This window comes from Microcaecilia unicolor, chromosome 4 (genome assembly GCF_901765095.1).
Source record: "Microcaecilia unicolor chromosome 4, aMicUni1.1, whole genome shotgun sequence".
In the NCBI taxonomy this organism is placed as follows: domain Eukaryota; kingdom Metazoa; phylum Chordata; class Amphibia; order Gymnophiona; family Siphonopidae; genus Microcaecilia; species Microcaecilia unicolor.
This window is the reverse complement of record NC_044034.1, coordinates 328,784,214-328,799,384: the sequence shown is the minus strand read 5'-3', so window position 1 is coordinate 328,799,384 and position 15,171 is coordinate 328,784,214. Positions and strand designations below refer to the sequence as shown.

Below are 15,171 nucleotides of genomic sequence, written 5' to 3'. Positions count from 1 at the left end.
TCTGCTTTTTATAAAATTTCTGTAGAACCAGAGCCTAAGGTGGGGTCCATCTCAATAAGAAACAAGGACAGAAAACCTGGCAGCAGACCCACTCACCCAGGCTGCGGCTGGGAGCTGGATCTGACACAACCCTGGTTCTGCTTCATGCCCTCAGATGCTCAGTTGCAAAGCTCTGATCAAGTCAGGGTGGTTTTCGGGCCTTTTGCTGCCCTCTTTTGGGCAACGTTGGCCATAAGAGTTGTATGTGTGTGTCAGATAATTGAACAGGAAGCATTGAAAGCTTTTATTGTATTTCACCCAGAATAACATCCTCATTCTAAGTGTTCAACTCTACAGGGGTCCTGGAATACAAACAAGAGACACAGAAAGGTTAAAAGAAAAAAGACTTACAAGAAGCAATGAGAATGATAAGAATTAGGGAAAACATAAAATGTATCTGGGGCATGAAAGAAAAAAGGAGAGACAGCATCCAGTTTTAGTAAAGGAGATGGTGTGATAGAAGTCTCTTGGTCCTTCCTTAGGTGGCTGTGAGCCTCCTACCCTTTTCTCTTCCTCTCCTGGACAGCTGGGGTCTCCTTGCTCTTTCTTTCCTTATTCTCTACCCCCCCAATACAGTACCTTTCCTAGACAGTTGTAGTTCTGTTGCTCTCCCTCTTCTCTCCTAGCTAATTGTGCTTTTCAGGGAGTACAGTCACATTGACTGGACAGAAGTTCATTGCTATTGTAACTTCTAGCTGTGCAGTTTGGTGTGTGCCTCTTGATATGTGTCTCTGGAGCTGCCCAGGGAATGAGCACTTGGTTGTGAAGGGACATTACTTATTTGGCTGGGGTGGAGCATGTCACACATTCTGAATTGTTCTGCCTCTGGAGCCTGTTAGAACCCCTGGTCCGATTACCGACTATTAAGTTAAGTACTTTAAGCTAAAAGAATAAATAAGATAAAAACTTGATTTTAAATATTATGATATTCAAAAGCCTATGAAGAATTTGGTGCAGACGTTTTCAACATTAAGTGAAGGTTGGTTATGTGCACTGCTGAGGCAAATAAGTGATTTATCATAATGAAGGAGTAAACTGTCTATGGAGGAGTAGGTGGAATATAAGTGTGTGTAGGAACCCTTGAAGATTTTGGTACTGGATGTGGTAGGGTCCCTAGAAGACGAAATTAAGAGTCTGCTGAATACCTGGGTCTGGAGCCTGAGGTACAGAGCACTCCATGTGTCACTTGGGACACGTCCAACTCCATGCATAGAAATGGGAGAAGGGAAGGGATTATCTCATATCTTTTTCAATTGTATCTCAGCAAAAGTTCTGTTCAGGTTCTGTGAGTATTTTGCTGACTCTAGAGGACTTAAAGTCTAAGCTTGTACCCAGGGGCGGACTGACAGTGGTCGAGGCCCCGGGCAGTAAAACTCATTGGCCCCACCCCCTCCTGGCCACTGCCCGTTGCCGCACTGCTGCACCAATGCCCCGCTCCCACACATTACAGACCTCTGCCTGAGCCAAAGTGGATCCTACCTTGAAGGACCCTGGTGTTTAGTGGCTTCGGGGGGCAGGAAAGAATCCCACTCTTTACTTCCTGATGTCGCTACTGTGCCCCGGGCCAGTGCTGCCATGTTTTCAAAATGGCTGCTGAGACTTCCTGCAGTAGTCTTGCAGGTCTCGGCAGTCTTGGCAGCCATTTTTAAAAAATGGCAGTGCCAAGCAGAGTAGTGGTAGCAGGCAGGAAAGAGTGTGATTCTTTCCTGCCCCAGCAGCGACCGCAAAGAGCACCAGGGCCCTTCAAGGTAAATAAATAGGGTTTAAAAAATCCAAAGATACAGCATAAACCATACTGTACCTTGGGATTTTTTAAGCGTATTTGTGTACTGTTGTCATCAGTGGCTGAGACAATTTGTTTGACTCCTGAGGCAGGCACTGTTGGCGCTGAAATGCAGGAATGCGTTGAGTCCTTTTTTAAAAAATAAACCCACTGTTTGGAAGCAGATTTGGTCTACCCATGCTCTTTGCTTTTGTTTCACATTTTTTGTGGTTTGTTGTTAGGGGGATACTTCTGCTTGTTTTGTGTGGCTGCCTCTAGTGAAAGAATGCTGCCTCAGGCCCTGCAGTTCATTTGATTTGAGAAACCTCACAATCCTCTGCTTTAGAAGTATTTCCATTAGTTTACTCACCACTGAGGTCAGACTGACAGGTCTGAAATTCCCAACGTCCTCCTTACTTGTGTAGAGGGACCACATCTGCCCTTCTCCAGTCCTCCTGGATCACTCCAGACTCTAAGGAAGCATTGAAGAACTGAGACAACAGAGCCGCCAGAACTTCTCCTTGAGTAGCCTCAGATGTATTCCATCAGGCCCAATCGCTTTGTCTACTTTTAGTTTAGCCAGCTCCTCATGAACACAGTCTTCTGAGAATCGGTCCTGGTCTACTATACATCCATTCCCATTAGCATTTGTTTTCTATGGTCCTACCCTTGGCCTTTCATCCATGAACATAGAACAGAAATAATCGTTAAGCAGTTCAGCTTTATCCTTATCAGCTTCTACATATTCCTCCTCCTTAGCTTTGAGCTTCACAATGCTATTATGGCATTTCCTCCTGTCACAGATCTGAAAAATGTCTTGTCCTCAAACTTTACCGTTTCGGCAATCTTTTCTTCTATTTGCCTTTTGCTTTCCTGACAGCCTTTACAGCTTCTCTTAGCTTTTCTAGGTATTTTTGCCTGTCTTCCTCTTTCTGAGTTGTCTTGTAACGTATGAAAGCTAACCTTCTTTCCCTTACCTTTTCAACTACTACATTAGAGAACCAGAGCGACCTTCTTTTCCTCTTACTTTTATGTAATTTTCTAACATAAAAGTTTGTCGCCTTTAAAATAGCTCCTTTCAGTTTTGCCCACTGATGCTCTATTTCCTTCAAATGTTCCCATCCAACTAACTCTTCCTTGAGAAATTCCCACATCTTGGCAAAGTTAGTTCTTTAGAAATTTAGGACCTTCAATCTTGAATAAGCCCTCTCCTCCCGTGTCTTAAAATTGAACCACACCATTTGGTGATTATTAGGTGCCAAATGATCTCCCAACATAACATCAGAAACATTCTTCCCGTTTGTAAGCACCAGGTCTAGAATAGCTCCATCCCACGTTGGTTCTGTTATCCACTGCTGGAACAGTTCTTCCTGTAGAAAATCCAAGATCCCTTTGCTTCTAGATGACCTTGCAGCAGGGACACCCCAATCGATGTCTGGAATATTAAAATCGTCTTTCAGTAGTACTTCTTCTTTCCTAGCTATCTTGTGAATGTCTTCAATTAAGTCTCTGTCCATTTCTTCTGACTGTGAAGATGACCTGTATATTGCGCCAATGTAAATACATTTTCCTTTCCCTCTTACCAGTTTAACCCACAGTACTACTTCCTTATCCTGTATGTCTTGCAATTCTGTCACTTTAATATTATTCTTAACTTATAATGGTACTCCTTCACCCTTTTTTCCTACCCTGTCCTTCCTGAATAGATTATAGCCAGGTATAACTATATCCCAGTCATGGTTCTCCGTGACTGCCACTAAATCCAAGTCGGCTTCTATCACTGTAGCCTCTAAATCTAGAAATTTGTTTCCCATACTATGAGCATTGGTATACAAGGATCTCCAGATGTTACTCTTTTTTCCCTTTTCTATAAAGGTATTTGATGTCTTACCTTTCTGAAGGTTATTAATGACTTTGGGGCTTTTCTCACCCATCCACAGCAAATTTAGTTTAAAGCCATTTTTAGTACTTTACTTTAGCCAGTCTATTACTGAAGATATAAAACTGCTTGTTGTGGATTAGAAGCGATAAAAAAAACGTAGTTATATCTACATTCAATTTTGCTCTTTGAGTGATAACCCAGTCCTCAACTAACAATACAATTTGCAGCTGTGGACTCCACCTTATCTAGTGAGACAAGTAATGTGATGTCATCTGCGTAAATAAAATTCTTCAATGCATGGCTATCTAAAATGTTGCCAAAAGAAAAAAGCAACACTGGGCCTTCAAGAATGGGACAACAGGAGTACTTTATTAGCCAAAGACCCGACACGGGCCGTGTTTTGGCGCCCAAAAGGCGCCTGCCTCAGGGGTCAAATTTGTAAATATGGCGATCGTTCAGAATTGAGGTTGTAAATGCCTTAAAAAAGCCTGGGTGATAAATCTATTTGGACTAAACAGGAGAAGGCTCCCTCGCCGGAGCCCGCTTTTTTCGCGCTATAGCGAAATCAATGCAAGTCTTTGGCTAATAAAGTACTCCTGTTGTCCCATTCTTGAAGGCCCAGTGTTGCTTTTTTCTTTTGGTTTCTCTGATTGTATACTGTATTACCCTCTCTGTCTGTACTATCTAAAATGTTGCCAAGAGATGAAATAACTATTAAAAATAATGGGTGACAATGGAGATCCCTGGGGAACACCACAACTTGAAGCCCAAGTAGTAGACAATTCATTTTGCGTTTTGACCTGGTATGTTCTAAGAGTCAAAAATCCCTTAAACCAATTCAATACTGGGTTAGTTATAACCATCCCATCTAGCAGCCATATAAGTAGTTCATGATTGTTCACATCAAATGCTGCTGACAGATCAAACTGAATCAGCAACATCTGAATATCTCTATATAACCAATATTTAATTTTAGTTACCAAGGCACACAGAGATGTTTCAGTACTAAAATCCTTTCTAAATCCCAATTGAAAGGGTGAAAGGATATTGTGCTGATCCAAATAAATCACCAATTGCTGTGTGACTAATGCCTCTAAGATCTTAGCAAATAGTGTTCACTATCAATAAAGTATGAGCCTTTGGTGTCATCATTGATGATACATTGAAACCCTCTGTTCAGTATGCAGTGGCAGCTAAGAAAGCAAATAGAATGAAAGGAATTATTAGGAAAGGAATGGAAAACAAAAATTAGAATTTCCATATCGTCCTTACACTATTCCAGAACTTGTGGGTTAGTCATGTCCATCGACCAGAAGGTGGAGACAGAGAACCCAGAAGTGAGCTGAAGCTTATAACCCTAGCCTGCTAGCTGAGCCCTTCAATATTTTCTATCTCCAGCAGGTGGATGGTCATAGCTCAGCCCTGTTGAGCTTATCGGGCAGTCTCCTTTCAGGAGATCATCTCTGGAAGTTCCAGAGTCCTGTCTCCTTCAGCCCATGTTCTCCTCCTTCTCCTCCCATTGGTCTAGGAAGCAAGGCTCAACAGCTAGTTCCTGAAACTGGCAAGAAAAAAAAAGAGCCATTTTGCCCTTTAGTAGAGGCAGCTGTGTGTTCAGTGCACTGCAGGGAAAGTGGCTCGTGCAGCTCAGAGCTGGTAAGTCTCCCTGCTATTTTCCTATCTGGAGCAGTACCCAGGGCAGTTTCAACAGTTTCTCAGAGGGGAGCTCCTGCCAGGCTGGTGAGGATTTCCACATCGGACATGAGTTCTTCCTGGGGGGGATGATTGTGGCTCCCACTGAGTTGATCATGCGGTGCTTCCGCTGTGGAGCCCGCCGTGAATCATCTGGCTGCTGCTCTTCCTGTAAGTCAGAGAAGATGAGAGGATGTGAGCACTTCTCAGAGTGGCATTCTGGTGCTGGTTGTACCGCGGTGGCCTATGGATTCCTGTACTTCAGCAGCTGGTGATTTGCTTCAGAATGACGCAGGGACAACGGTCATTTTACCGCCATTTGGAGAGAGAGCGGGAATGGCCTTGGGACTTCCTGCACAGATGCAGGGCAGGGTTTATCCTTCTGAGCTGCTTGATTTGGCATGCTGAGGGGTATGTTTTTCCCTGGGTTTGTGTTGATGCTGCAGCAGGCGTATCTTCTGGCTCCCTCTAGCTCACTGCCCTCCACTCCTCCATTTGGATCTCTCTGCTGTGGCTGAGAGATTGAGATCATAGTCAGCCCCAGATTAACCATTAAGCAAAAAAAGCATGTGCTTAGGGCACCAAGGGAAAGAGCACCAAAAGTTTTTCCCTTTAGCTATCATGCCCTTAACTCTTTCACTGCCATCTACCCCACCCATTATCCAATATGAATATCAGTGTTTTTCTAATCATTATAAATATATAGAGAGTTTCGTTTCATACAATAATGATATTTCTTAGCACTCATTGGGTCTTAATGTCTTGTCAGTTAAACAATGGAATGGCTGAGCGGCACCATATTGTTGGGCTTTGCTTAGGGCATTAGTTGGCCTTAATCCAGCCCTGATCATACTCCACACAACCTGGCTTAGGACTGAGGTTCATTATTGTCATGGTATGGCCAAAACTTGGCAACCTTTAAGTTTCTGGTTGCCATCTTGATGCTGTTACTAGTTTGGTGAGCTCCACCTCCTGAAATAGCCTGTAGTGAAAAGGTGGCCCTTGCTGAGGTCTGGTGTACTGTCCTGCACTGAAAATATAGTGGAGTGTAGGATGCTAGCTCATCTAGAAAGAAACCATTAATACTGGAGAAAGTGAGCGGCTTGGACTGACGGGATATGGAAGTTGTGAAGAGAGAGCTGTAGTATTTATTTATTTTTGTTACATTTGTACCCCGCACTTTCCCACTCATGGCAGGCTCAATGTGGCTTACATGGAGCAATGGAGGGTTAAGTGACTTGCCCAGAATCACAAGGAGCTGCCTGTGCTGGGAATTGAACTCAGTTCCTCAGTTCCCGAGGACCAAAGTCCACCACCCTAACCACTAGGCCACTCCTCCACTCCAAGTTAAGTAGTAATACCTTTTTGGGGGGAATTTTTGCTTAGTGCAGTTTTAATGTTTACATTTTGGAACTCACTTTATGTATTCACTGTATCATGCTAGTGCTCCTGTCAAGTGAATTGTTGTGAAGAAGGAGTGGGGGGGGGGGGGGGGGGGGTCGGTCCACCTCTTTTAATTCTGGAGGTTTTTTTTACCGCTCTGTCTTTTTTCTCCTCCATGATTGCACTTAGTTAAGTATATGTAAACTTCCTGTAAACACAATATTACTGGTGCCGCAATAAAGGACCTGGAAAAAATTTCTTGGGACTTGAGAGTGTTTTTTTCCTTGACAGTCTGACACTATTTTGGGTATAGTGGGTATTAGCAAACTCGGTTTTTGTTTGTTTGTTTTTATTCTTGTATTAGGTTTTTTGAGTTTGTATATGCCCAAAACTAACCCATTTTGAGTCATTGCCCTTGACTATAGATCTATAGAGCACAACAGAGCAGAATGGCTTCCTGACCTACAGAACATAATGGAAAAGGTACACATCAAAACAATGGTATGGGTCAAAATAACAACCAAACAAACTAGGTTAAGAAGAGCCCCGGATTGGAAGAGCCCTGGCCTTGAAGTTCCCAGCTTTTGCATCAAACATTTAATATCTCTCCATCAAGATATGACAAACTGCAACAATCAAACCAGCCAGATCTAACACCACAATGGTTAATATGAGAAAAGCTTTTTCCAAGGGGAGAGCCAAATAATATCTCCAAAAATTGCATGCTTGCCTACAGTCACAAGTTGCTCATTACAATAGATGTTAATAATATCATGATGATAGAACAGAAGGGTAATAAAAAAAAAGAACATATGGAACCAAGGACCAGTTCATGCCGAATAAATCTATCATCTCCAGCCGTAAGAAAAGCCAAAACTTTAGTATAGAGTGGCTTGACTATAAGAAAGCTTTTGATAACATTCCATACTGTTGGATAATAAACTGGTTTGACATATATAGAGTGAATCTTGAATTGATGAGCAAATCAAGTCCACCATGCAAATGCGAATTATGAAGGGTCTTGATGTTAAGAATGAAATTGTCCTTCATAATTCACGTTTGCATGGTGGTCTTGATTTACTCATCAGCTCAAGATTCACTCTGTACAAATCCACTGAATACTCTTATTAACTCATCAGGCTGTGGATTTAGCTTTTATAGGACTGATGCAAAGGTATGTGGTGCTCTTGGTGACACTTCAGCCTTGTGCCCACTTAATTAATTTCAGGCCCCTGGGCACCCCTCCCCCACTTCCTCCCCAAATTTTGATAAAGTGAATAATCATGATCACCTCAACCCAGACCTGTAAAAAAAGCATAATTGGACACCATAGATTTTAATATTATACTTTATTTTGTATTTATACATAATGAGGAAAATTACCTGGGTAACTTACTTGTATATAAAAGTACAGGATTGATGGTTCTTTTGAGTTTCTAGCTGTCAGGACTATTGCTTTCTTGGACCACAGCTGCTTTTTGCCACCTTGAAGCTGCTGCCCTAGGCAAAGGCCTCATCTTCCCTAATAGGCTAGCCCTGAGTTTTTATCCCAAAGGTGCTTAATGACCCCCCCAGATAACATCATACCTACAACTTGTGGGCGACTTGAAACTATACAGCTCCTGTGATAATTGTTGCTGTTCCTTATAAACTGAGCGGGAGTCCTCCATCTACAATCCTGCCAGTGGGGGGTGCTGTTACATTATCACATTTTCAATAGTGAAGGACAGGCAAGTTCTGAACGACTCCAGGGAATCTGTCTATCCCTTGCAACTGAAAACATAATATTGAAGCACCAACCCCTACTGGTAGCAATGCAGCTAGAGGACACCCACTCAGCTTAAAGGAACAGTGCTAAGCGCTAGTTTGTAAGAGTGTGTGTAACTGGTATAATGTGTAAATGCAAGGTGGTATTCATGTGGGTGGAGCATGGGAGGGGCATGGGCGGAGCTGCCACTTATGCGGAACATACAGAATACTCCCCCCATTTATGCCACCACAGTTATGCCAGGTCTATGGCTGGTGTAACTGGAGGCATGTAATGTTAGGAATGCTGATGTCGGATTATGCTAGTATTCTAAAGCAGAATCTGGGCGCTCAGGTGCCATTATAGAATAGAATCAGGACACTTAAAAGGGGGCACCAAGTTATAGAACTGTCCCCCAAAAGTCTGACATAAGACTGTAATACAAAACAGCTTGAGCAGGAGGGTGTATATAAATTTTTAAGAGTGAAGGAAGGAGCCACAAATTTCCCAGAAGACTGAACCTGATATTGAAAAGGGTTTTAACAGCACAAAATAAGATACAAATGATCAGTCAATCAGCTTGCAATCCCAGCACTTTCACACAGCTAATTGGAACTGCCCCACCCCCTGAAAAACTGGATGTAAGAACCAGAAACCTGAGAGCTGAACAGAGAAGAGGGACATATTCTGCATATCCACATTATACAAGTCATTCTCCCTTTCCTCCATACCTCATAAAGGTGTGCCTGGAAAAGAAGTTGCACTTTGCCATTCATTTTGACATCTTGTCTGTTTAATGTCCTCAAAACGAGTCAACGTTTGACCATTAACCCATGCAGCTCTCACCACATGGGAGTAAACTAGAACAGAAATAGATCCATGCTGGCGATTTCTGCCCAGTCTTGAAACAGCTGGATCTTCAGAAAAGTTCCTTTTAAGTCTCCTTTTCTTGTGTAGAATATGGGTACATTATTTATTGCACCTGGGATATGTTTGTATGATCATATAGGATATTAAATTATCTATGTTGCTGTAATATTACACTCAGGGCAGTGAGCATCTTTTGGAAGATGTGTAATGGTTACATCTTTCTCTTTAGCCGCAGGGAGTTGTCCAGAGCCACCAGCTGGCGTAGAAATCCTCGGTTGGGGATGATTCCCCGGTGATCTTTCACAGTCTTGATGGCCTCCACCAAGGCCATATGATGGTGGATCATAAGGTAGGCTAACACCAGTGTCGCTGACCTGCTGACCCCCACAGCACAGTGTACCAAGATCCTGCCTGAAGGAGAAAAAACATGAGACACTGTGGGCATTCTACATTGTCACAGGTTAAAGGTCACATAAGCTGAAGTATCCAATGGCAGGTTAGACGTATAGTCATATGGCATGGCTAACATTCATCACTTCATTACAGTGTACAGAATGGATATCCCTCTTTTGCATCCAGCATGTGAATGCAATCCAGTGAGTCTCACTAGGTCTGTTGTTCCTTTATCCATCTGCAGCTGTCCTTTCCACTCATAGAATTCTCCAGAACCTTGTCAGTACCGTCCCAGAGACTCTTTTCATAACGTTTTGGGCTTGGCCTACTCCTGTTACAGCAGAAGAATAGATGGGTCGACGACCCCCCAAGTTAGCACCACTTCTGTGAGGGAGTCAAGGAGCCATTCTCCAGGTGAATGCAATTTCCAGCAAATTTGATGGTAAGATTGTGGTTCGCTTAGCCTGTCCAGTGTAGTTTTTATTACAATGTTTATGTTTATTAGATTTTTGATATACCACCAAAGCGGTTTACATATATTATATAGGTACTTTCTCCGTCACTGTGCATTTTGCCTTACAAAGCTGAATCTTTTCAACCAACTCGGGCTAAAGAAATGACTATGTGAACAGTTTATCACCTGAGAATCCCAAACCCGAGCGTCCCTCTTTATCATTAAAAAAAAAACAGGTATAAAATAAATAGGCCCAAATTTACAGTCATCTGAGTGGTGGGTATGGGATATAAGACAAGTTGGACACCTGTGCTGTGGCTGAAGAGCCGTCCTCCCTGTTGTAGGGTGTTCCCTTCTTACCTCCACTCTCTCTCAGGGCCTTGTGAATGAAGTCAGCAGCTGGGTAGAAGTGGACACTCATGTCAAAAGTGGGAGAGTCTTGAGCCTCGATGCCCTGGTAAGTGATACGCATGCCCTCATAGTACTCAGGACCTCCTCTCCATTTACTGTGGGATACATTCAGTATGTGAGTGATTCCCAGCCGAGATAACTCCCGACGATCTGCAGCAATGTCCCTGAGAAAGAAGGAGAGGTGGGATAAACAGTCTGTCCACTGCCAGGGCACTTGCTTTACTCCTGCTTGAAGTACAGTAAAGTCTTGATTATCCGTCCTAAACGGAATCGACCCGTTGTCAGATAAATAAAAAGTCAGATAATCGGAAAACAATGGTAACCCCTCAAACAATGCAGAAACAAAGGCAGCAAAAGCAGGGTCCCAGCCCACAACAGTGGTAAAAGTAGGGTCCCAGGTTTGGAAAATGGAAAGAGAATCCATGTGACGTCATTGGGGGGGGGGGAGGTTTGTTGGATATGCCGGAAGGTCGGCTGAGCGAAGGTCGGATAAGCGAGACTGTACTGTATAGTGTTTCACTTGCATTTCACTTACAAGGTCGAGTCTTCCCACTGAAACACAGAAAAATGAAGGCAGATAAAGACCATATAGCCTATCCAGTCTACCCATCCATGCCATCTACTATCCCTTCCTCTCCCTTAGAGATCCTATGTCCTTGTCCCTATCTTGCTTGAATTCAGATACAGTCTTCATCTCTACCACCTCCACCAGGAGGCTGTTCCACGAATTTACCACCCTTTCCATGAAGAAGTATTTCCTCAGGTTACTTCTGTCACTTTCATCCTATGCCCCCATGTTCCAGAGCTTCCTGTCAGTTGAAAGAGACTCTTCTCCTGTGCATTTATACAATGGAGGTATTTAAACATCTTTATCATATCTCTCCTCTTCCACCTTTCTTCCAAAGTACAAACTGAGATCTTTAAGTCTGTTTCATACACTTTATGACAAAGACCACTATTTTACTAGCTACCCTCTGGACCAGCTCCATCCTGTTTATATCTTTTTGACGGTGTAGCTTCCAGAATTGTACCCAATATTCTAAATAAGGTCTCACCAGAGTCTTATACAGAGGCACCATCTCCTCCTTTTCCTACTGGCCATTCCTTTCCTTTCCTACCTGTCTGGCCATCTTAAGATTGGATTAATAGCCATTATTCTTGCCCCCCAGTTCAGAAATTCCTAGATGGGACAATAACCCATGGATAATGACTGAACAAAACAACACCTAATATAAAGGTCATGTTTGTTGCCCCTTCCCCCATTTCTCTCATGGGTTTGCATACTTGCAGACTCAGACTAACTCCAAAGGGCAGCATGGTACCCCCACAGCTTGGTGCCCAGGGTGCTTGCTCTCCTTGCCAGTCCCTTGAAACTGCCCTGTTACTTGCACAGTCCTTGCAGCCTGATTGTGGCAGCACTTAGTGCTATGTGTTTGCAAAGAACTCGCTGAGGGCCACACAAATGAGTGAGTTCAGTTCATGGCAGGGCCAGAATGAGAAATCTTTGGGGCAGGATTTAGAAGACAAAACTAGGCCACAATTTTGTGCTAATATGGATCATAAAGAGCTTCTGTCTTGCAAGGCCTGCAGCTCCCTCCTCTCTGACATGCCCCGTTCCCCGTCTCTCTCATAATATGTCTCATGTTCCCTCTCTATTCCTGACATTGGCAGTGCCCTTCTCCCTTCATCAGCAGTGCTGGTTACATACTGATCACCCAGGTAGAGCCCGGGCCAGACTTCATCAGCATGATTACAGGCCGTCTTCCCCGTGTACAGCAGTCGTTCCAGCTCAAAGACACTGAGAACAGGAGGGCTGGAGGCCTCTGAGGAACTGCGGCTGGGGGAGCGGGAACTTCTTCGGGACAACCTGGATATAAAAGCCATGGAACTGGGTCCCAGAACTCATGCCGCTGGGGAGCAGAAAGTTTTGAGCAGATACAGATCCTGAGGGAAAAAAAACATAGGATTACACTCCTCCCCCACTCTGTCTGAATCGTCCCCCCTCTACTTCCTCCAGCTCTGGATTAGTCTCCTCCCTCCCCTCCACCATTGTAGGCCTGAAGTATTTTCAGTTGTCCTAGTCACAATCGTATACCAAGGCACCTCTTACCCCTACACCCAAAAACACTATACTCCCCCCCTCCCACCCAAGATAAACATACACTTGGTTTGTACTAGGAGTTGTCAGCCCAGTCCTCAGGACTGCCCACAAATGAATATGCATAAGATAGATTTCATACAATGGAGGTAGTGCATGCAAATTTATCTCATGTATATTCATTTATTCCTGAAAATCCGACAGGCTGGATATGTCTGGAGGACTGGGTTGAAAACCCCCATTGGCAGGGTGTGCTCCGAGAATTGAGTTTAAATCCTCTGATCTAGAGAGTTGTATGAGAGGTTTAGGTGTAGCAGTGCTTTGTGTGTGTGTGTACTCTGTGTACATTTTCCCTTGCCTACAGGGTGGTGGGTATGTGGGTTTGTGCTGTAGAGAAGCTGGCGCCTCTCCTGGCTGGCCCTCATCCCTAGTCCTTGTGGTGGTTTAGCTGCGGGTGGGGTGCATGTAAGATCTATCTCCCCCTCCCCCAAGATTAATGTGAGATACAGGCTTCCATGTTCTCTCCTGTCTTCTCTCCTCCCTTTCTGGTGACCACTGGCTGGTGGCACCCCTCATCACATGGAGCCCAGGGCAAGGGTTCTGTTTGCCCTACACTAAAACTAGCCCTTTGCTCTGTGCACAGTTCCCCTTGCTTGCCTGTAGCTCATGGTGTGTGTGTGTGTGTGTGTTTTGTTCTGCTAGTGTTATCTGTCCACACTCTCCTCCTTCCCTCTCTGCAGCTCATGGTGTGTGTGTAATGCTAGTTGTGATCTGCACACGTTTCCCCTTGCCAGCCTGCAGCTCATGGTGTGAGTTGCATGTGTGTACGTTGTGCTTTGTGCCCACACCCTCTAGCCAGCAGCTTGTGGCGTGCTGTGAATGAAGGACATGTTTGGAGGAGAAGGACTGAGTAGGTGAATCTTGGCAGTCAGAGCTGAGAGATTCTGCAGTGCAGTAAGCAGGGGCCGTGCCCCCCTCCCCCATCGCTTACCTCCTTCAGGGTGTGTGTCTCTGTAGCAGGGACATCCATGAAGTTGAGATCTGCTGCTTGCAGAGCTTTGAAGAACCCCAGTACTGACGAGCTATTTTAAAGCATGGCATGTCTGGCAGACAGATCTGTTTATATCAAAATGTGTGTGTGTGTGTGTGTGTGTGTGTGTGTGTGTGTGTGTGTGTGTGTGTGTGTGAGAGAGAGAGAGAGAGAGAGAGAGAGAGAACAGCAAAGATAGATGCAGAGGGAGAGAGATGTTGAGTTAAACATACAGTCTCAGCGCACACAGCTGTACATACACCTTTTCTAAATCTATTGTAGTACTCTGCTCTCTTTTCCAATATGACGCTGTCTAGCAGCTGTATCTGTTTTCCTTACAGATTAATTTTTGGATATCAGGCTTCCTTGATATAATTTTATAGTTCTGGGTATGTAGAAGGGGTGTGTGTTTTGGGTGTGGGGTAGAAATGGTATCCATAGCAGATTTTGAGTGGCAAGATGTCTGTTTTATTATATTTGTCTGCAGTGGGCCCTTTGCACTCAGATTCTAAGCATAAAACCAAGTGTCACTCAGTGTATGCACTCTGTATTGTTTAGATTTACTACTAACATAATATATTAACAGTTCAAACAACATATACTTCAGTTAGGGGCTAAAACATTTGGGAGCCTGGTAGGGCTGGATCGTGTATCTCTGTGGAGTGGAGCATGAGAGGAGTGAATGATCGAATGGTCCCAGGGGCCAAGGATCTCCCATCTGTAGCTGGTCCTGACCCATGAATCCTAGACCCCAGGAGCTGTGGCTCTAAAGATCAGCAAGGTGCATCCCCTGAAATATGTAACCCTGGCCTTCCTACAGAATGAGTTATCAGGTGAGAAACTTCTATATAAATAATTCCCACCTCCAACGTTCTGAAGCTCACTCAGCACCACTCACCCTAAACCACGCACCATCTCTAAAGGGGCTCACCACCACTGACCCTCACTGATAGACTCCCCCTTAGCCATGCCCCATCTGGACATAAAACGCACCTCCAACGTTCGAATGAAGCCTCAAGCCGGAAACTTGAGGTGGTCTAGATATCCGGTTTGGCCATGAGTTTCTGCCCCGCCCTCGCGTCACAACGTGATGACGTCGAGGGCGGAACAATGGCACTAGCCTCTTACCGCGTTCTGTCATCAATCCAACACCGTGACGCTTCCCTTCTTAGGCGCACCGCCCCCCGTGATGCTTCATTCCATCCTCCGGGATCCCGCCCCCGTGACGCTATTCTTCCACACTCCTCCTCCCGAGTTCCACACCCTGTGAGAAGCCGGGGGCGGGGCGCAACAGCAGGCAAACAGTTAGAGTATTCTCCAGCATATAGCGATTTTAAAACACTTTGCTGCATGGTTCCCTGAGGAAGATGAACGAAACAGGACTGTTGGAATCATCTGGCAAGCTGGAGTGCA

At 44.4% G+C, this 15,171-nt stretch overlaps 2 protein-coding genes across 2 annotated transcripts in view; both read right to left on the bottom strand.

Moving 5' to 3' along the window:
• Nucleotides 1–5,925, bottom strand: part of LOC115469730 (gamma-glutamyl hydrolase-like) — a 39,367-nt gene extending 33,442 nt beyond the window's left edge. The window contains 2 exon segments of the mRNA XM_030202519.1: nt 5,374–5,541; nt 5,686–5,925. Coding sequence (XP_030058379.1) covers nt 5,374–5,541; nt 5,686–5,925 — 408 coding nt within the window.
• A 2,160-nt stretch (nt 5,926–8,085) lies between these two features.
• Nucleotides 8,086–13,819, bottom strand: LOC115469378 (dual specificity protein phosphatase 26-like). Its single transcript, XM_030201961.1, has 4 exons — nt 13,720–13,819; nt 12,339–12,574; nt 10,580–10,794; nt 8,086–9,783 (listed from the first exon to the last, which is right to left on the bottom strand). The coding sequence occupies exons 2-4, from the start codon at nt 12,512–12,514 to the stop codon at nt 9,584–9,586; spliced, it is 591 nt and encodes a 196-aa protein (XP_030057821.1). The 5' UTR covers nt 12,515–12,574; nt 13,720–13,819; the 3' UTR covers nt 8,086–9,583.
• Between the last annotated feature and the right edge of the window lie 1,352 nt (nt 13,820–15,171).